Here is a 21,734-nt window from a genome sequence, read left to right on the forward strand (position 1 = left end):
CTTCACTCTTCTTGGGGGCAGTCTGATAAAACATTTGATCAGGTGACCACACAACTGTGAAAATGTGATAGTTACATACACACAGGACAATGCAATTGTTGGCATAAAGTAATGTGCATGTGTGCACAGTGTATTTTAATGTCATTATTATTATCAATGCAACATTTTACAGCAGGACTCATTCAATGCAATGTGAAATTGTATTTTTTGTGTTACGGCAGCACGGTGGAAGACTGGTTTGCATGTCCGCCTCACATGCGGAGGTTCTGCGTTCAATTCCAGCTCTTGCCTTCCTGTGTGGAGTTTTCATGTTCCCCCTGTACCCTTGTGGGTTTTCCCTCTGTACTTCAGTTTCCTCCCACAATCCCCAAAACTATTGGACATGCCAAATTGTCTTTGAGTGTAAAGGGGCATTTGTCTGTGTGCCCTGCAATTGGCTGGCAGCCACTACAAGGTGTACCCCGCATGCTGCCCCAAGATAGCTGGGATAGTCACTAGCCTGTGACGTGTTGTGAGGACAGGCGGTGAAGAAAATGGATGGAATGTACACTATGTGTTGCATATATTGGGATGAATGCACCCTCACTCACACTTGACTAGGAAAGCCACTGTATGTAGAAAACAATGTTCTGTATAAATGATATTGCCATTGATTGGTGCTCACTAAAGCAATAGAAGTAAAGTAAAATACTTTGGGAGGCCATTGTTTTAGGTGGTGTAAACTCAGTGTAGTTACTTATATGCAGCAAATCCACACTTTGAATACAAATTGAATGTTTTCTGAATGCACTCAATGGACTTAACTTGCTTTCAATCATTTGTTTTTATTGATTTGTTGTGTTCATAAAATAGGCTTTTTTTTCCAACAATTGATTAATAATTGTACTCATATCATTTGTATGTGTGTGTGCATGCTTATATGTGCACCATTTTAAATATGAAATTGAATTCATTGTAATCTAACAGGAGCACCATCGTTGGCCGTTCTGCTCATTTCTATTTATAAAATGCAGTCCCCCCCCCCCCCCCCCCCCCCCCCCCCTGTTCATTAGTATTATTGAGTATGTACATGTGTGAGCGCGCGCGCGTGTGTGTGTTTGTAAATATTATGGAGTAATATTTACAACACACCCAATGCAATACACTTGTTCGAGAGTTTTAGTGAACATTTTTATGATGATTGTATTCTTTCTGTGAAAGATCTAATAAAATTGCTGACAAGTTCATGTTCTGGTTTCGGAATTCAGTGATGTGATGTTCAAAAGTTGAGCCGTGAATGTTTGTTAGTTGAACTTTGACCTACTATAGCATAAGTAGCCATCGGAAACCCTTATGCGATTCCTGTACAGTAGATGGCGGTATGCATCAGAGCTGTAATCCGCCAAAAAGAAGAAGATGCGTCGACGTCTTTTTACGACACTTGTAAACAGTTTCTGACTTGACATCCCGAATTGTGGCATAAAACAAAATTTAGACGCTAACGTCATTTGTGGTGTTAAGAATGTTCAACAAAAAGCCCAGGAGAAATTTTCGACAGAGAAAAGGAAACTCAAGCGATGAGGAGGAAAAGACGCCGGTGAACAGTGCGGATGAAGTCGGATCAGAGAAGGCAGCGATTGTGGCAAATAAACCCTCCAGAGTAGGTCACTCCCGTGGGATATCATGCAGTTCCAAAAGAAAACCAACTCCAAAGGTGGATGGTGATGGCGGAGAGGACGTGGAGACATCTGTGGTCACGGCAGACAACGAAGAAAATGTTAAAGACGATGGCATCAAAAAGCAAAGTAGAGGCGTCCTCAGTTTCTCTGAAGACAAAGAACGTAAATATGTATAAACCAAGAGAACACCTGTGACAAACGTTTGTTATTATTACAAGTTTGCCTACTTGTATTCCCTGCCAGTGCTCGTAATCACAGGACAATATACCTTATTTTTATTTTCAGCTCTCGAACCCGAGTTTGAACTAAAGAAGTCTGCTGATAAAGCCGTGTTGTTCCAAGTTAGGAAAAAAGAAGCTCCACCTGTCCAGACCAACCACAACACTGGTAGGTGATGGTGCTCGTGTGAGTTGCGCAACTTCATTTTTGCTGAGATTATGATATGCATCTCCTTTTTTCCCCAGAACCAGAAAGGATCCTCACATCTGTTTCTGTCAAGCAGAATGTTGACAGCCAAGCATCACCACAAAGTTCTCACCAAAGTGATGAAAACGATGAAGAAGTGGTATATGAGGATGATGATGATGATGATGATGATGATGATGCAGAAGCTTCTAGTTCCTCTTCATCAAGTTCAAAATGCAGCTATTCTGCTGTGAAACCAAGTAGGTGGTTTTTGTTGTTCATCTTACCTGTCATGTAGTTTTACAGTACTTTGAGCACATGCTTACTGTGCCACGGGTTTATTTTGTGTACAGCTGTGATCCCCAATGCGAGGGCGATCGAAGCAGCTAAGAGGCAGCGACGTAACACTCGAGCCCAGAAAGAGTTCCTTCCCCTGGACAGAGATGGCAGAGGCTCCTCCGGTAGCACCCCAGAGCGTTACTACAAGGAGGAAATGGAAGGAGAGGAGGATGAAGACAGGGTTGAAGATGATGATGAGCCAGATGATCACGAGAAAAGAATTGAGTTTGCCCCACGATTAAAAAGCATAAAGGAGAGGATCGCGGAGAAACTTGGTAAGGAAGAAATGCAATTAGTGACATTTTTAGAAACGTAATTTGGCAACGTGATAGGTGAGTGATGAGTGGTTTGACTCACAGTTCTAAGATTTGTGGTTCAAATCTTTCCACTGTGGAATGTGCATGTCCAACAACATGCCATTCACCGTAAAAAAAAAAAAAAATACAAATAAAGCAAAAAATAAGAGTTATCAACTGTTGTCACACAGGAATCTGTATTTTCCTCTTGTAACTAGGTCACAACTCATTTTCAAAAACGTCAAGGTAAATTAAGAAAATGTACTGTTTAAAAAATGACTGAACACACCAAACAGAAAACATATTCTTAGTATTGACCTCTGTGCTGCAATAGTAAAATGACATGTGTGGACTGTTAAAACCTGAGGAAACCCTGGCATTTTTAATAACTCTTTGACACCGATCAAATGGCTCTGCCACCCACTTCTCGGTCTTAACACCCTAGTTGTTGATTATTGCTCAAGTTAAGAGGACTGATGAATAATCTAATTCATGTATAGGACTGTATAGGTCTGTGATGATTGAAGTGATGATGTTTGTATATCAGGAGGAAGTGTTGGCAGTCTGTCAGGGAGTGATGAAGAGGAGCAGGAGCTCTGGGAAGAGACACAAATTGGCAAGGGAATCAAGAGACCACCTGGTGGACAGGTAAGGAGATTGCTTATCTCCTTAGTTGGCAGATCTGCTCCTATGCTTAATGACCACGTTAGGTATATCTTTAGAAACTTGTGATCCAATGCCCCAATTTACAATCTTTTCAAGTTACAAACCATCCATTTGGTCATTTTTGTTGATATGCCATTGCTGCACTGAAGTGAAAAACAATATGCCTTATTTAAGGACTGAAATGTCCCTGCATGTGAGCAAGGAGATATACAGATGCTGTTGTATCATAGTTTTTTTGTTTTAAACATGATGTGAAATGTGGCATTTAAGGAGCTGGAACACATGAATAGAATTTAAATTCCATTCCAATGATTCTTTCCCATTGATGACTCATTGTTTCTTTTTCTTGATTTGATTTGCGCTCAGAGCCCATCTGGCAGTGAGTCCAGTAGCTATAGCAGCAGTAGCTTCCAGCGTGATGATCATCATCAGAAACAAAAGAAGAAATCCACAGGGCTCAAGATCCCAAAGATGCCACCCTCTGTCACTGTTGCAATGGTTAAAAGGAGGATAGCTGGAAAGTATGTTTTTTTTTTTTCTTCGGTTAATGTCTCTTAAATGTTCTTCCTGCCCTGCCAAGTGTTTCAAGGGCTCCAGGTAATAATGTTTTATCTGCAGACTGGACTCGCTGAAGGAGGTGCACAGTGCACGGCGGGCTCAGCTGAGTCGGATGGAGGGGGATGCAGAGAGTGCCAAAACATCAGTGGAATCTCTGGAGGAAAGCTCTTCAGAGAAACAATTGAAGTTTTATCGAGATATGACCCTCTTTGCCCACAATTTGGTGGATTGTTTGCGAGAGAAGGTTCGATAACTTGATACATGATGGCTGATGCTAAAGACATTAATCTACACGTCATATTTCAGTTGTTTTTCTTACTCAAGGCTCTTTTTGAGTACATAGATTGTTGAAATCAACTCATTGGAGCTGGAGCTGCACACGCTCCTGTCAAACCAGATGGAGGCGCTGTGCGCCCAGAGACGACAAAAGATCCAGGAGCACACCCAACACCTGCAGCAGCTCAACTGTGAGCGGTGACATCCATCCACCAGAATTAATTTCTAATTATAAGTGTGCTAATGAGCTACGATGAAAATAAGTTTTACTTACCTTCTCGTTCATGTCAGCCAGCGACAATGCCACCAATGGAGCTGACACTCAGAGGTGAGTTGGATTTAATTAGACCGTATGTATAGCTACATTAGTCGTGCTCTTGGAGCAGTTTTAGGTACACAAAATAGAAATTACAAATGAGAACAACACAAAATTAGCATTACTTTCATGAAACTTAAAGGAAAAATGATCAATTGGAATATATCCTCCTGACACAAAATAGAAATTACAAATGAGAACAACACAAAATTAGCATTACTTTCATGAAACTTAAAGGAAAAATGATCAATTGGAATATATCCTCCTGAGAGACAGCTTATTCATTTGCGTCATCTGTTGTGGACACTTGGCTTTGGGCTATATCTTTTGACTCATTTGAGCTACCATGCTAAGCCCAAGTATGCTCAGTAGAGGACGTCCTAATCTTTCCAATGATGTCTTGTGCATTTCGGTAGGAAGCAATTAACTTTGCTTTGCTGAGACTAAATGAACACAATAGTAGAAAAAGTGAATAGGCTGGGGGAATAGTTCCTTCCAATGAAGTGACAATTACGCAGAAAACAGTAAATATTTTTAGCGTTACAAATCTAATCGCACAGTTGGCATCTTCACACCACCCGATGAGCAGACATGGCATCTCACTTGTAAATCTCAAGTTAAAGCTAGAATGCATATACAGTAAATTACTATAATTTTACATTACATAATTGGTGGGGTATACTTCTCATAATGCAGGATGGAAGGCAACTCTGATAAACCTGTGGAACACTGTGACATACCTGAAGATGCACCGCTTTCAAGTGAGGAGGAAGAACATCTGGAGAAGGAGACGAGTAAGCGTGAAAAACGTGGTTTACGCTCGATCCACTTGAAATATGGATACGCACTCATTCCACTGTCTGCTCTCACTCTAGCCGCCATACTGCTCAAGTCCCAGAAGGTCTTCTCCGACGTTCGTGAGGACTTTTATGACGTTAAAAAAATTTTGTCCCGCTTTGAGGAATGGAGAAGCTTCTACTCGGATTCTTATCACAGTGCCTACATCTCTCTATGTCTGCCCAAGTTGCTTAGTCCCATAATAAGGCATCAGCTGCTTGGATGGAACCCTCTCAAGGTGCTTATTGGTTCAGAATACATCATGACACATGTGCAGTAAATTTTAGGTGACTTACAATGTGCGTTTGTGTATCAGAATTCCAGCATGGACTTTGAAAAACTCCCCTGGTTCACAGCAGTAGAGACATTTTGTCATGGCCACGGTCACGAAGAGTTAGAGAACTTGGACAGAGAGATGCTTTCTAATGTCATTGAACGGACAGTCATACCCAAAATAACAGGTAGCACACTCACAATGTTTTGGCCTTTTTTTGCATTACATACAAGCGCTGACCTACAATCTCTTCCGTGTCCAGCATTTGTGGAGCTGGTTTGGGACCCCATGTCCCTCCATCAGTCAGCTTGTCTCACTGAGCTGTGTCACCGGTTGAGGGAAGACTATTCAATCTTTGAAGGGGAGCAGAGTAAACCAGTCATGGTGAGCTAATGCACTACTTGCACAAAATTGAATATATTCAGGTTTTGGGTACAAGTACACGATCAACTGAAATTATATATGTGCATTCATGTCTGCAGGCACTCACCAAGGCTGTGATTGGCCGACTAAGGAGCTGCGTAGACGAAGATGTCTTCATCCCGCTTTACCCTAAAAAGTCTGTTTCTTTCCTTTTTCTCCCAAGACTATGATGCAAAATTGTTGATTAAAATTACTTTTCTGCTTTCTTAGACTTCTAGAGGACAGGTTATCTCCTCAGACTCACTTTAGGGACCAACAGTTTTGGATGGCTATTAAGGTATGATACTACTATACATACATCAGGCTGAAACCTCTGTCACGATTTTGCAAATGTCTATTTTTTTCCACATATCAAGAATTTGTCAGTCCACACGAGTGTTATTTCACACATTGGGAAATTGGTGAAAATACCCTGTTCGCTTAGGACATAGATGACAAACTCCAGTCCTCGAGGGCCAGTATCATGCATGTTTTCAATGGTTCTCTCTCAAACATCTGATTTAAATCATTAGGATTATTTTCAAGTTCCTGCAGAACTTGCTAATGAGCTAGTCATTTAAATCAAGTGTGTTGGGAGACAAACCTGGAAAACATGTAGGATACCGGCCCTCGAGGACTGGAGTTTGACTCCTATTGCTTAAGGAGATGCAATGTTAATGGTTGAGCAAACATGCTTCATTTTTGGTTGACTTTATAAAAAGTGATTTTGGCAGTGCAAAGATTCTGCCTGACACCAGTGAATGTTGTTGTTTCTCCTTAGCATGTCAATTTATACTTTTTTTTTTTGCTTGTGCTAGCTACTTGGAAACATGGGAAAATGGGATCCACTGTTGCCTGAAGTTGCACTAAAGGAGCTAATGTTGGACAAACTGCTATGCCGATACCTGATGATTACTCTTTGCAGCCATGTGTCGGGCAATGACCTCCATGCATGCAAAAAGGTATGCAGGGGAATAGGAAAAAGCTCAAGGATTCTATCCTTTTTGATGTAATCTAAACTTGCACCATCTCGTTTCTGTTAAGATCGCGGACAGCCTGCCAAGTACTTGGTTCAGAGAAGAGAATGATTGCTTGCCTCAGCTCCAGTCTTTCAAAAATCACCTAGTTCAGAAGACTCACAACATTTGTAAACAACAAACTCCCGAAGCTTCAGAGACAAGGTATTTGGTTTAGCAATACTTATTCTAGATGTATTAAGTAATCATCATGTTCCGTTTTCAGGCTTGCAGTGGTTGAAGTGCTGAAAATTCTCAGCAGAATACGATGCCACAGCTCCATCATTAGCATAGCTGAAAAATACCACTATGAGGATGTTATCTACTCTCATCAGCTGCTCAATCAAATGACTGAATAACAACCAACATTAGATGAACCAACGGTTCTCATGCTGTCATTACAAATGAAACGACAAGCTACAAAATGAGGTAAAAAAAAAAAAATCTGCCAAAAAAGTCTGCTTGTGTAATTGCCAAAAGCAGTTCTGGTTTCTTTACAGTAAAGGATTATTTTTCATAAATGTTGTATATTTGATGTTCTTGTTAGTTGACTTTATGTAAACCAATCAATTAGAGAAAAACACCACACTGATGTAATGCTTCCAGGTAGAATTATTTGTGATTAAAACCACGACATTTTTTTCAAGTAGTTTACTTTATTCAGAAGGCCAATACATAACAAAATTTGTGATTAAAACCACAAGACATTTTTTCAAGTAGTTTACTTTATTCAGAAGGCCAATACATAGCAAAATGCAAATAGGCAAATCCACTAAACCTGCTCTCTGCACACCTCACTCATATATTTGGATGCACAGAAAAAGTCTGGAATAAGGACAACATGCTTCTTAACACTCTAGACCACAAAACAATTTCATGAGAACCGTTAGTGCACTTACAAGCATATAAATGGACAAGATGACTATTGTGATACTCCAAGCATTACCGACCAGACCAGAAGATGCCTTTGACAAATGTAAGCATACACACACAAACATTACCTTCCTAGTGCTTAAAAAGAAGTCAAGTATTTAAACTAAATTATTTTTAGTCAGGCTAAGCTCATGGTAGTACTTCATCATGCCATTTTGCAAGGAGTTAGGAGTAATATTTATTCTGCAGAAAAATAAGGTCAAAAAGAATGGTTACAAAAGTGTTGTTGGAATAAACGGTCAATGGACGTCATCAAATGCTTCAAGTAAAACCTGGAGCCCACCATACAAGGAACCAACCGTATTAGATGACTGAGAACTGGATGCCGTGTTTGTTGAGACGCTTGATCAGGGTAGTTTTGGCAAAGGCGGCACCTGGTGTATACACTCCTCCACTAGTGAGATGGAGAAAAACAAATTTTAAATATTTATTTTTTGGGCTCCTAAGTTTGAAGTACTGGTAACTGCACTCGAAGTACAAGGTTTGTGCTGATACTGGGCGATTAAAATTAAATATGGCCAAGTGCGATGTGGAGGGAGTAAGTGAATGTTTTGTGGTTGACTCACTTCTTGGGCAAGGCTGCATATTCGTTCAGGATTGTCAGAGCGGCCTGCACTAAAACAATGGGCGTGGCCACGTAGCCACATTCTAAAAAGAGAAAAACTATGTTAGTTAAAATGCTAACAGCTTTTTTTTTTTTTTAACAAAAGTGGTATTTCTTACCTGGTCCTTGAACCAGGGTGCAAATCTTTCCATTAGGTTTTCCCTGGGTGGGGTCCAGGCCCTCTGTGTAACCCTCTCCGTAGAAAGCAAAGCGAAATGAGGCTGATTCCATCTGAAATGCATATACAGTAGATCTGTGGCGTACCGATTCTCCGAGAGCTTCCTACTTGTCAAACAAATGGTACAAACTAGAGTTTCAAAATCAAATCCTTGGCTCTGTTATCACCTGCTTGCGAGTTGGTCCAGCCTTGGAGAAAAGTCCAAAGGAGAAGAACTCTGGGTACTGGGAAGCAAGGAGAGACTTTAGCATGCAAAATTCAGCATTCACAGAGAGGCTTTCATTATTTGTGAGTTAACCTTGATGAGGAGGTTGCGTCCACAACTGAACTTGACCAAGAACCAGAACATCAATCCGGCAAACATCAATTTGATGATGTTACAGATACCGCCAATGCCTGCGTAGGCTCCATACTGGACCTAGGGAAGAGAAAATTGTGAAAAATAATAATACAATATAGTTAATGTATTGAAGTAAAATTTAGTAGCTTTACACCTGTATGACAAATAGTACATATTTTTGCAATTAAAGGTTTTATGACGTCTACTTAGGAGTAGTAAACTTTTAATTCAAACAATCAAACTAACCGGAGTGTTCTGATATTCCTCCACCAGGAACCGCTGTGTTCTCTTGACAACTGACGGATCGGAACCCATAAAGGGTACCGTGTATTGCTGGATCTCATTACTGTAGAACAATGAACCCCTACAAAAGAGAATTTGGTGATGTTTTCTAAAGATAAATGTACACAAATCGCGAACTCCTAGTCATCATTGGGAATAGGTTCCAGATCCGCCCAATAGGTGAAGATTTGTAGTGTACTTTTTTTTTTTAAATCCCTCAATGAAATTCAAAAATGAATTAGGATCTGTAATCAATCCAATGAATTTTTCAATTTCGTAATTTGAGGGGAAAAAAAAAACAACTTTTTCCCCCCTACTTATCGGTATTACCCACAATATAGTGGGGACTTCCAATAGACAACAAGTAGGTTGTGATGTAGCGGGGCCGAGGTATGTGAGCCACAATACGGATGGAGGGACTTTGTAAAGCTTCAATAGCGGAGCTGTGTGGCACAATACCTGCGTTTCAGCTTGGGGCCGACAGTAGGCAACGGCTTGTAGTTAAACTTCTGGCGAAGAGTCTGAAGCTTGTCGCTGTCTGCAAAGCCGTAGACAGCTGACTGCCACGTGCCATCATGAATGCATCCTCCCTACCGGCAGAAGATAGCAGAAGTCACATGGAGCAGATTTTTTGGAATGACTTGTCTGAAGTTTGCACATACTTCTGGGCCTGTTTTGACAGTTAGGAAGCTCTCCAATGAAGTTAGAGTACCTGAAGACGTGACAAAATATTGATTTAGGCGCCCCACACATAGTCGGTCACAAGAATGTCCATGTACCCTTGAACTGCTCCCTAGTGTACAGGACGCCCATGTCCGCAGGGATGGAGTCAAAGCCGCAGCTTCCGATGATGTACACGCCCCTTTCGGCTGCCTTGTTATGGTAGTTCAGCTGCATGCCCTCCAGAAACTGCACACAAACACAAAAACCACTCAAGAATACAAAAGTGGCATATCCTGCATTAAAAAAGTCTACCAGATGCTTCTCCTAATATTAAAAAAAAAAAAAAAACAAGAAACATCCCACTTAATCAGCCTTTTCCAGCAGTGTAAACCTAATATTTAGTCTTCATTCACTACCAGCCCACTGCCAAGTGATCTTGGATGACTACATCCGTCATTGGCAGTCAGTGAGGCTCCCTTCTTCTAAGTCATGGTAGTAATATTTATATAACGCAAGTAACGCATTTCAATTCTTCAATGTGCCACCACCAATGAGATAGTACAATTATTCATTCATTGCAAGCCCAGATTTGAGAAGATACCTTTGATGTCTCTAGACATCAATGGCAGTGAATAAATTCAATAAATGAATGTTTTTCATGTACACTTTTAACATTTTCCCATTTGCTGTATAAATCCAGATGACCATTTATGAATAAAACAAAAATATTGCCCTACTGACATTTCCATACAGCAAGTTTCTCGACAAGCTCAGAGCTTGTGATTTTGCTGAATTGCACACCCGATGACGTCTTATGATTTGAAGTCTTACATTTAAATTTTAAAAAAGCATGGAAGGCTGTTTTCCCTGCAAACAGCAGACTAGATTCTGCACTGCCTTTTGCGATCCATATATATACTTGACCACCAACCTGAGGTTCTCCAGAGATGTCAAGGTGATGGGCTCCATTCTCCACACAGGCTTTAACCACTGGCTCACCATAGAACCGATACTGATAAAAAGACATACATATTACAGACCCTCTAGACATAGGGTACTTCCTAGTCCTACTTACTAGTCATGGGAAAACAAAGCATAAAGCGCCTATTATATATTGTTTTAATCGTCTAGACGGCGCTCTAGTGATTTAAAGAAAAACAATAAGGCTGTGGAAATGTACAGTGTTACCCCGTTTCCTTGAACCAAGAGTGCCATCTAGAGGAGGAATTTCAAAAAGAGCCTAAAATGCTTCACAGGGAATACCAAACCATGTTTCAGTGTACAGTATTTGCAACAAAATAGATGTATCGTGCAGCGCCTAACGGTTTCCAAAGCAAACTTTTGGTTGAAACAAGAACCTGATCGAGTCACCAGATGCAAAGCAGCATTGCTGGACACAACATGTTTTTGTGCACTAGCATTCTGTGGCCTTCATTGTGTAAATGAATGCTGCAGTGTGCGTGATGGCCAGAGGAAGAGAGAGTGACAAAGTCACAGGGGAAAATGATGCAAATGTCAGCTACAAATGTGTGTCACTAGACTTAAGGAAAAAAATTAGGCAAAAAAAAAAAACACAGCAGCCGACTTACAGGCCCCACACAGTTGAGAATAATGACAGCCCGCTTGCACATGGCCGCCAGGGAGTCGGGTTCCTCTACATCTGCAACAATGATCTCTACCTCAGTCCTCAGTTCGGGCTTTCCTGTAACGCGAGATGAGCTTCAGTGGCTTTCAGCAAAAAAAATAATTTTACAGTACAGAACATGTTTTTTCACAACCCTCTGAGAAACAAGGGTAATTGCCATTTGGTGGTCAAGATTCATAGATTTTACAAACCCACTATAAATTTACAAAAAGTATTCTTTAACAACATATGTATATATTAGTGTAGTAGTTTTGTGGACATAGTAAGTTTTCCTTAGGTGTGATTGGGTGGGTGGAAGGTTGTTCGTCTCTGTGCCCTGTAATTGGCTGTCAAAAAGCTGAGTGTCCCCGTCTAGTGCCCAAAGTTGGGCTGTAAACAATGGATGGATGCATGCATGCATAGTAGTCTTGCAAATTGTGATCAAGAGACCAGCAAGCTTTGTGTATGACTGAAAATTTTCCATCATTTGAAACATGTTTTGAAAAAGGAAGATATCGAAAATAGGTCAGATACAGCCCCTCAAGCAACTGGAATTGTGTTCCCCTCTGTCTATGCTTCAAAATTGTTGCATTCTCTTAGTTAACTGCTAGGGAATGGAAAAGAAAAAACAACAAAGGAAAAAAAACACATTTTACCCTTTGCTGTCCATTTAGAATGCCATTAACATGTGCTCAAGCACAAACCAATCATGGCTCACCTGTTTTTTTGGGGTTTTATCATGTGGCATTAGCAAGGCGGGCCATGATTTTGCGTCATTTTCAGGATAAGCTGAACCATGATTTGTTGATATCCGAGCCACATTATGGCTTTACTTTCCAACGACGACAAAGGCCAAGTCTTTTTAAAAGGTACTGATTGTACATGGAATCTAATGACATTTAATAAGTTAGACAAAAATACATTTTTACTGCTGAAAATGGCTAGATAAATTTCAGGTTCTGCAGAAACAGCCTAGCAAAGTTTCTTTCTCAGACTGTTGTTCACTGCCCATCTGTAAAAATTGATGGCAGTCACACTGATAAGTGACCCAGTAAAAGTTACACTAATCATGGGTTTCTTTAAACAGGACCGGTTCTTGCCTGCAACTTTGATGAAAACACAACTCCTACAGCAGGCATTTCCAAAGTCAGACAAAGGCAGCGGGTCATACTGAATTTACCAGCACTCTTGTGCAGATACAGTGCAACCTTCATTTTTGATTGTACCAACAAACTTTTACTCAAACAAAATGGTGTGTGTGCATGTGGTCAAAAGTGGGCTTGAACAGTGAGCTGGTATGTTCCATCAGCTGTTGTACACTCCCAAAAGACAAAGACAAAAAAGGGGAGGGAGGGGGATCAAGGATCAAACCATACCCATCTAATCCGCTGCTAACTGTCATGAACACAGAAATGTTTCCAGGTTCTAATTTAGAGATGGGCTTTACTTTCCATGTTTAGCATGTTGCATGGAGACCAATGTCGACCTGGAAAATAACTGGCATACTTTGATTCATTTAGCAACACGTTCCAAACGATGCAGGTAACCGCGGTGAAATGAATGTTCCGAGATAAATGTTTGCAAGCCTCTCGCTAGATTCGTGTCGTTAGTTTGGTTGTACTTTGGAATTCAGCAGATTGGGTACAAGTCACTACTTCAGTTATCAGTAGACTTGGATAAAGGTGGAATTAGATAATGCCGATTTATGTTTCAAAGACTATTTGCAAAAAGGCAATATCCAAATAGCTATACGTAATTAAAACGAAAAAAAAATCAGGAGTTCAGAAAATTACTAAAGTATTCCCGATACAAACCGAGGGCAGAGGCCGCCTGCTCCAAAACTTGTTCCAACTTCTGCCTGCTTCTGCCAGCCACGGCCCATTTGAGGTTCCCTCGCGGACCCTCGGAGGTGGTCCGAGCCACCTCCTGCACCACAAACTGTCCCGTGAATCCGGAGGCTCCAAAGATCACCAGATGGTACGGTCTGCTGGATGATGTGTGCGCCATGTTGACAGCGGATAAGTCGAATGAGAGCACGGTCGGTGACACCTGAATGGAACTGACTGCACTTTTCTACCCGGAAGACTAGGGCTCGTGCGACGCGTCATCGCAACGTCAGGTGACGACATCATTGACACTGAATGGAGCAGCGACTGTGAAAGCATACTGTTTAAGGCTTTGTATTGTCGCGTTTGTTAACGAGTAAAGAGCGTATTAAAATGCAAGACTGCAAAACGTACATGCAGGCAGAGTATCGTGGGACAGACGGATACGTTTGAATAATTCCGATGAATAATAAAGTAGCACATTTACTATTCTAAAGTATAGCGAATGACACCCTGAAAGTCAAAAATACATCTTTGATTTAAAAAAAAAAAACATGTAGCGGCGCATAGACAAGAAACAAAAACAATTAAAGACTTGACCAATCTTGAACAATGTCAGCAACATCGTTATCGATATTAATTTTACTTGGATCGATTCGCTACAATTGTGCAGATCGACGTGAAATGAAGTGGCGCAGGCTAAGTCCGGAAAGTCCCTCACGAACTGTTTTTGCTCTAACCCACTAAATCCAGACGGCTGCGTTCGATGACAACCACACAAAATATATAATGAATTGAGTCCCGTTAAACATGGGGGCGACGTTATCGTGTGAATTACTGTACTGCATCTCGTGCTGCATTCGCGAAATGTGGGAAGTCTTAAACCCCGTCACTCCGATTTGATAAACCTGCACTCGAACGCCACTTTGAACAAGGCCTTCATAGTTGGGCAATCGAGGGAAAAAAGGACTCCGCGTTACCAAACGGCTTCAATCTGACCTTACTCAATAATGGCGACCCCCGTGAAGACACGGCACCAACAGCAAAACATAATTTCAAGATTATGTACACATTTATCTCTCTTTATCAAATTAAGTTGGTCACTCAAAATAACATGCAGGACAATGTAATTTCTAATAGCCATTAAGACATGCCGTTTTCTTCCTGCATGAGGGTTTTCTGTGAATGTATCAAATGCTTTGAAGATGTTCCAATCATCCATTTTCTATAGCCACTTATCCTCACAATTAGGGTGCTTTGAAGATTTTCTTTCAGACAAATAAAGTAAATAGAAGTAACGTCTGGTAGGGGTTCAGATCTTCTGTGATTAATCACAGATGGATTATGTATCCGAATCAGTCGTCTTTTTGTTTACGTGGTCTTCAAACCGCTTTGATATCTGAATCTGGATTGGGACAACGCGAGTTGGATATTTCCTACTCCACTACTTCTCGAATGCAGCATAGGTATATTTGGTGAAATAAATACATCTTTAAATAGGTTTATCCTAGCATTTCACATTTCCATTGAGTGGAAGTGGTTGTAATTTGTATCTGTGTAAAAAGTAGAGGGGTGTTGGTTAGGGTTTCTGAAAAAGTGTATTCCCTCGAAATGCCCGGACCAATACAGGCGCGTCAATGACGTCAATATTGTGCGACTACAGCACGACAAGCGAGTTTACTCGCTTCTCTTACATGCGAAGCCGAGGTCAATATGCTTGGAGCTCAATGTCACGGAGTTTACGGGCAATCAGGCTTCAATGAAACGACTTTGAGACGCGGCCTTCCCATCAGGTGAAAGTAATAGAGGAGCTTTACTGTCAGGTTTGTCTCATTTTTAGTCGACTGTCGGCTTACTTGGTTTAACGGGGAGGAATCCTACCGATTTTGCTAACGTTCTCAGAATCACCCCGTGGTCTAGGTTTTTAGTGCAAACGACTATATTCCACTTTATAAAAGTATTTTTAGGACTAATAACCAAACCGTTGAACTAGCCATTGGTAAATTAATTTTGTTTCTTGTTAGGTCAGTGTTTTGCTCTTCCACGTGCTTGCAGGCTTCACGTAGTATACATATACAGCATAGTATTTCTGGTTACAGAAGTATTTGGCTTGGATGACTAAATTAAAACCTGTTTATTCGGCAAAGAAATGTACATCTTCATAATATAATAAAATCTAAAAAGAATGAAAATTAGGGCATTCACGCCCATTTAATTTCATACCTTACACTACCCCATGCTACTATGCGCGGAATGACAACTCAAGTATGCATACATACAAAAGAATCGATGTACACCAAAAAGATCCATATACGTGTCTAAGCGATATTGCACTCTGCTTCCTTCTCAATCCTACATCTGAAAAGGAGAATGACCACTGCGTTTGTCCATCTGATAGAATTTAACACTCATTCGTAATCACAGGGAACAGCATTTTCATTCACCAACCACTGCAAAGCTAGGAACTGCTATGTATGTACAACATATGTATACACAGTATAGACACACAGAAATGCATAATTCTCTTCAGATGTAGGATTAAGAGGGGAGCAATTGAGAGAGGAACGAAGTGCAGTGTTGCTTGGAACACGTATATACATTTCTTTTTTTTCTTACATCAATTCTAGTAGTAGTGTAAGTTATGGATTTAAATTTGCGTGAATGCACGACAATTAATTGCGTCCCTGTCAAGTGCTTTCCAGGAGCCAGTTAATATGAGCATTTTCAAACTAAACATCAGATTAATTTGTGCCTCTGGTGGGACATTTGTTTAGGACTACAGGTATTATTTTGCACTGATGCAACTGAGGAAGCGACTAGTGCAGTGGGTAATGCACCAGCATGTGCACTGTTTATTTATTCCTACCTGTGGGTTTAAGTCACGGTCATGGCACTTATTTTTATTTTTAGATTTTCACTGTGCTTAGATTTTATTGCGGACAATCAGGAGTTGAAAACTAGTCACTTTGTTTCGCATGTTTATTGGTGTACAGGACAGTTAGACAGTTGAACAATTTCCACTTTGCCTTGAGTTGTATTGAATCTGCAGTCAGGAAACAGAAAATATGTCAACAATCGACCCACATCTGGAATCGGGAGCCAGTTAATCTGGGAGCCTGTTGAACTGTGACACAGTCAGGCATAAATGTACTAAATAGATATAATGCAGTTAAAGAGCCAATAAATACAGTAATCCATTGTAATATAGACAATATTTCTTTTATTCTATTCTATTCTGTCGACTTAGGCAGAGACGTCTTGGGGTCCTTTGAATTTCCTTCCAGCTTTTGATGGCTGTCTGCAGGCCCAACATGTCTACCCACATCTGTAGTCTGTTGGAGCTGGTCTCACGCGCCTCATGCTGTCTGACCATCACAAGTCATTCTTGTTTACGGAGGACAATGTTAGTGGCTCCTACAGGGCCCAGGGCCCCAACGTTTCACAGAAGGGCCTACAGCCTTGATTCTCTGTCCTCCGGTCCTGGTCGGCCAACATTTGGTGCAAACTCACAGCAGCCCCGTGCAGAGAGGGCATCCCCCTCCTCTGCACTTGCACACAGGAACCTGTCTGCTGTGGCTATAAAGGTAGGCCAACAAATGTATTTACATACATTTCTCCCCTTGTTGAGTTCATAGGCTTCAGTATTACAGTGGTCAAAGTGAACTTTATGGACCTCTTTTTTTTTTTTTAATTAAACCTTTTTCTCTAGGGTCAAAGTCGTCCGCTGTGCTTTTATGATTTTCTGGATCTTGGGGACGTTGAGGACAACGTACGTCAAGCTCGCACATGTAAAAAACCCAGACGCTTCATTGTCGACCCAGAGTTAGCTCAGGTGGTAGCGCAGCACCTGGGACCTGACCTACAGAATGCCAAGACTGTTGTCTTTGAATGTAACCCAGGTATGTGCTTTGTCAGTGAAAGAGAAAATACTTTGTGCTTATGCGAGTTGGTATTCATTTTTTTTTTTTGGGTGGAATGGAATAACAGATACATGTGTTTATATTTCGGACTTAGGTCCTGGGGTGTTGACCAAGACTCTGCTCAATGCAGGAGCTCAACGAATTGTTGCTCTTGAGTCAGAAAAACACTTCTTTAATGACTTGCAGGTAAGAAGCATCCACAAACAACCTCAAATATTAAAGGATATGCATTTTGCACTTAATCTCAACTCTGAGATGAACTACTGTATCTTTAAAAGCAAGGAAGTTTGATGATGGTGCATCATTTTAGGCATTGGAAGGCCTTCTTGATGGACAGCTGGAAGTGGTTCATTGTGACTTCTTCCGATTGGACCCTCTCTGGGATAGAAGCAACAAGCCACCTGTTATGTTCTCTGATAAACTATTCACTGACCTGGGAATAACAGAAGTCAACTGGTTGGATGGTGGGAAACAAAACACACAGACAAGTCTTTGTTATATTTTCTGTGTATTAATATGTATTTATGTCGCTCTAGACTTCCCTGTGAAAGTTGTGGCCATTGTGCCGCAACGTAATGAGCGTGCCACCATGCTGAAGTTAGTTTATCAGCTATTTGAACGGTTGTCCGTTTTCCGATATGGAAGAGTAGAGCTCAACCTTTTCATGAGTGAGCATGAATACATGGTAAGATGGCTGTACGATACCTCCATACTAAGGATGCACACATACCACTTTTTTTTTTTTGCACAAGCTATGAATATGTTTGTTAAAACAATCTATTTCTGAACATTTTTCACACAGTTTAAACACTATTTTTTTTATTAAACCTTTAGATAAATGTTGGGGTCAATTGCTTTGATCAAAACAGTAATTGTCCTGGCTGACTGAAAAAAAATGGAGAGTTTCTTCAGCCCTAAATTTAATTAAAAGGTTCCAGTATGATTGTAATCTGATTCATAACAGTGTACATACTTAAATGAATACATCCGTCCAGGCATCAATTTTCTAGAGCCACTTATCCAAGGCAAAGATATAGTTGATAATTTGTCTTCATATAACAACCACAAATTTCTAGAGCCGCTTATCCTCACAAGAGTTGAGCCTTCCTGTTGCCTATCCCAGCTGATTTGGGGCAGTAGGCGGGGGACACCCTGAACCTGTTTCCAACCAATTGCAGGGCACACAGAGATGAACAACCATCCACGCACTCAATCATAGCTCAGGACAATTTAGTATGTCCAATACACCTGCCATGCATGTTTTTGGAGTGTAGGCGGAAGCCAGAGTGCCCAGAGAGAACTCACGTGGGCTTGGGGAGAACATGCAAACTCCATACAGGAAGGCCAGAGAGCGTTGGATTTGAACTCTGGTCCCTGAACAGCGAGGCGGACAAGTTAACCACTGCTCCACCGAGCCGCCCTAAATAAATACATATACAGTACTTTCATTTACAGTTTGCCATCTCTATTGCTTTATCAAAAGTCAGCACAAGCACTGCTGACATGTCACGTACGGAATGGTATAACTGAAAGAAGTCGTCAAATTTCTTTGCCTAGCCTTGAATCGCCACAGTCTCAATGGGCTTCACATGTGAAAAACAAAATATGTGGTGTCATGTATACAATATTGTATACCCCCCACAATGATACACTGATTCCTAATACTGGTTTCTGTGCATCCCTAGTATCTACTACATGTAATCTGCTGGCAATCTACTCGCCATTGACTTATCTTTGTTGTGAATTATTTCTGTGTCAGACAATGGTGGCACCTCCTGGTCTAATGCAGCACTACAGAGCCTTCAGTGTTCTCTGGCAGATGGCCTGCCATATTGAACTCCTTCACAAGGTATACAGTGTGTTGGTACATCTCTTGCTCTTATTTTGCCTGGCTTTCCGTTTTACATGTGTACAGAATTTTTTGCACTAATGAAATAAATTATGCTGAACATACCATAGCCCGATTTAATTAAAAAAAAAACTGCCACAGAAAAGCATTACTTGGTGAGGTGACTTTCTTTTTGTTTTGTTTTAACAAAATTACTTAAGGGTATTTTATAAAGTAAGCTCTCTAAAACTATGACTGAAATTTGTTTTCACACATTTACAAGCAGGCTTTTCTGTGCATTTGTGCTTACAGGAGCCCTGGGAGTCATTTGCGGCATCTGAAAAGAGTAGACCTCCTCCCAAAAGAATTGTAATGACTTATTCAAGTAGTATATTCGACATGACTGACATAAGTGTTTTTAATCCAATAAAACGTTTCAACATTTCCGCCCCTCAGCTTCCCAACGATCACATGTGCCTGGTCCGTCTGCGTCCACGGGCCAACCTGTTCTCTGCTGGCCTCACCCCCGCAAATGCCCACACCCTGATAATGATGCTCAGACAGTGTTTGGCAAAGAGGAAGGAGATGCTCATTCACAAGTTAAAGTAAGCAATCACACATTAGCATATTAGTAAAACTCACCTGTGATAGATTTTCATTTGTATTCAACTAGGAGAGACCCAAAATCACTATAGCAACTATAGCAAATATTTATTGTTGACATTTTTAACAGATTTTTCTTGGTATTGTTTCCTCTTTTTCTTTTAAAGCCTTTGGTCACCTGACAGTGGGAGCAAATTGTTGTCTCAGATAGGACTTCCAGAAGATGTCATGACAGGTCAAGTTTTTCCTTGGCAATATCTTCAGCTTTTCCAGTTGATGGACAAGAGCCAAGAGTTTACACAGAGCTGGCTTTATAACGAGATTTTGGACAACACCGAGAAAGAAGGATGGGGCTGAAGTGTGTATGAAGTTGTTATAATGATCACATGTTCAGTCAAATTACACACCTTGTGTATAATTTATTACCAGTGAAATATAAATATAATATTAAAAAGGAGTAAAGTTACTCCAAAAGATATACAGATGACCTTGAAAGTACAATTTCTTTAACATATAAACGTCTGAATAATGGACTTTAAGAGTATTTCATACCGTAGCAAAATACACTTCGTTATGTGATAACTTTCATCATTTCAAAGTGAGGTTGGCTCTTAAAAGCCTCGTGTATCAAGTCACTGAAAAGTTTCAACTGGACAGCTTCATGTTTACCATATTTGCTCATTCTAATCACTGCTGGACATTTCTTCACCAGTTTGTTTGGTATACATTTTAGAAAATTTCACTGGCCTAGCAGTAAATGGGAAAAAAGCTCTGTTCTGTGTACCATATATTTTTTGTTAAATTTTTAAATTCTGTTGTATGGCACAATGTGTTTGCTTATGTGCCATATTTACAATGAATTTTTTAACAAATTTTGTGTACTGTAATTTGGTTGGGAATGGTCATAAACCGTTCAAACATACTTTTAAATCTTAATTTTGTTTGTTGCATGGACTCTTGCAATTTTTTTTGCTGTTTTTGGAGACGTTCCCATAGGTCATTACAGTTAATGACATATCTGTTAAACCTCAAAATCATATTTGAATAAAATAAGCACTTTTTAACTGTTAAAACTTTGTTTAGAAGTCTGTCAAGAAAAGGTTGTTTATTACTTCATTACTGCTGAGCATTTATATGATCAAGTGTCATTTTTAGGAAGACCCCCCCACCTCACCTTCATAATTTAGCCATTCTTTTCCCCCCGATTTGGTTGGTTTTGTGTCTGTTTACAATTAAACAACTTTATTAACTTTTAAAATGCATTTTGCCACTTTCCTGTCGACTGAAAATGACATCATAGTTGCTTAAAGCTTAGGTAATGGCCAATCACAGCTCACCTATTTTCTGGAATTAGTGTGCTAACTGAGTCGCTATTGATTCTTATCTGAACTGTGCATAACTTCCCTAGCAGTCATTACGAGATCCCTGAACAATTCATTTTACATGAAAACTAATTTGTCACCCATTCATAGACATGCTGAAAATGGCTGAATAAAGTAACCCTTTAAAGTGGAAGGCAACCCCAAAATTTACCTCCATAATACAGCCCCGGTTGTCTAAATGTGATATTCTGATTCATATTTTGTATGTGGAATATGAATCAGCAAAATTCATCCATTTTGATCCATCTTGAGGCAGCCATTTCATGACTTAATGTCGACTTAAAATGTCACCGCAGGTGCTAGGGGATCTGCTAACAGCCAATCACAGCTCCTTTTATGAATGTCACATGACATAAGCTTTCAAAAGCAAGTGGTAAAATGCCCCCCCCCACCCCCCCCCCTTTAGATGGATAAAAAGTGGTACATTTGGTTATTTCAACTAATGAAGCATTAATCAGAATGCAGTAATTAAACTAGCGGGGCACATAGAACATATTATTGGAAACAA

General features: G+C 40.4%; 3 protein-coding genes across 7 annotated transcripts; 2 read left to right on the plus strand and 1 right to left on the minus strand.

Annotated features, from left to right (window-relative positions):
- The first annotated feature begins 1,435 nt into the window (after positions 1–1,435).
- gcfc2 (GC-rich sequence DNA-binding factor 2) lies at positions 1,436–13,323 on the plus strand. 2 transcript variants are annotated; one of them, XR_015865342.1, is made up of 19 exons: positions 1,436–1,820; positions 1,944–2,045; positions 2,123–2,323; positions 2,417–2,677; positions 3,246–3,346; positions 3,731–3,885; positions 3,983–4,166; positions 4,266–4,389; positions 4,490–4,526; positions 5,211–5,308; positions 5,390–5,589; positions 5,668–5,812; positions 5,888–6,009; positions 6,108–6,184; positions 6,259–6,325; positions 6,846–6,989; positions 7,072–7,208; positions 7,270–7,472; positions 12,755–13,323. XR_015865342.1 is itself a non-coding variant. In XM_088412873.1 (18 exons), the coding sequence occupies exons 1-18, from the start codon at positions 1,502–1,504 to the stop codon at positions 7,400–7,402; spliced, it is 2,607 nt and encodes an 868-aa protein (XP_088268999.1). In that variant the 5' UTR covers positions 1,436–1,501; the 3' UTR covers positions 7,403–7,564. The 2 variants fall into 2 exon arrangements, 1 of the variants encoding a protein (XP_088268999.1); XM_088412873.1 differs by lacking the exon at positions 12,755–13,323 and having other exon boundaries at positions 7,270–7,564.
- Positions 8,142–14,189, minus strand: LOC148424569 (saccharopine dehydrogenase-like oxidoreductase). Its single transcript, XM_088412879.1, has 12 exons — positions 13,482–14,189; positions 11,633–11,745; positions 10,975–11,055; positions 10,160–10,289; positions 10,043–10,092; positions 9,840–9,970; positions 9,345–9,462; positions 9,057–9,176; positions 8,926–8,982; positions 8,700–8,811; positions 8,543–8,624; positions 8,142–8,370 (listed from the first exon to the last, which is right to left on the minus strand). The coding sequence occupies exons 1-12, from the start codon at positions 13,672–13,674 to the stop codon at positions 8,280–8,282; spliced, it is 1,278 nt and encodes a 425-aa protein (XP_088269005.1). The 5' UTR covers positions 13,675–14,189; the 3' UTR covers positions 8,142–8,279.
- On the plus strand, positions 13,646–20,917 carry tfb2m (transcription factor B2, mitochondrial). 4 transcript variants are annotated; one of them, XM_088412877.1, is made up of 10 exons: positions 13,646–13,786; positions 16,741–17,077; positions 17,203–17,392; positions 17,508–17,599; positions 17,724–17,877; positions 17,950–18,098; positions 19,173–19,262; positions 19,554–19,610; positions 19,698–19,846; positions 20,012–20,917. In XM_088412877.1, exons 2-10 carry the CDS (start codon positions 16,784–16,786, stop codon positions 20,199–20,201), a joined length of 1,365 nt encoding a protein of 454 aa, XP_088269003.1. In that variant the 5' UTR covers positions 13,646–13,786; positions 16,741–16,783; the 3' UTR covers positions 20,202–20,917. The 4 variants fall into 4 exon arrangements, with proteins under 4 accessions (XP_088269003.1, XP_088269004.1, XP_088269002.1 ...); XM_088412878.1 differs by lacking the exon at positions 13,646–13,786 and adding an exon at positions 14,831–14,959; XM_088412876.1 differs by lacking the exon at positions 13,646–13,786 and adding an exon at positions 15,129–15,286.
- The last annotated feature ends 817 nt before the right edge of the window (positions 20,918–21,734 follow it).

Source organism: Hippichthys cyanospilos, chromosome 4 (genome assembly GCF_059441005.1).
Source record: "Hippichthys cyanospilos isolate Australia breed blue-spotted pipefish chromosome 4, RoL_Hcya_1.0, whole genome shotgun sequence".
Lineage (NCBI taxonomy): Eukaryota > Metazoa > Chordata > Actinopteri > Syngnathiformes > Syngnathidae > Hippichthys > Hippichthys cyanospilos.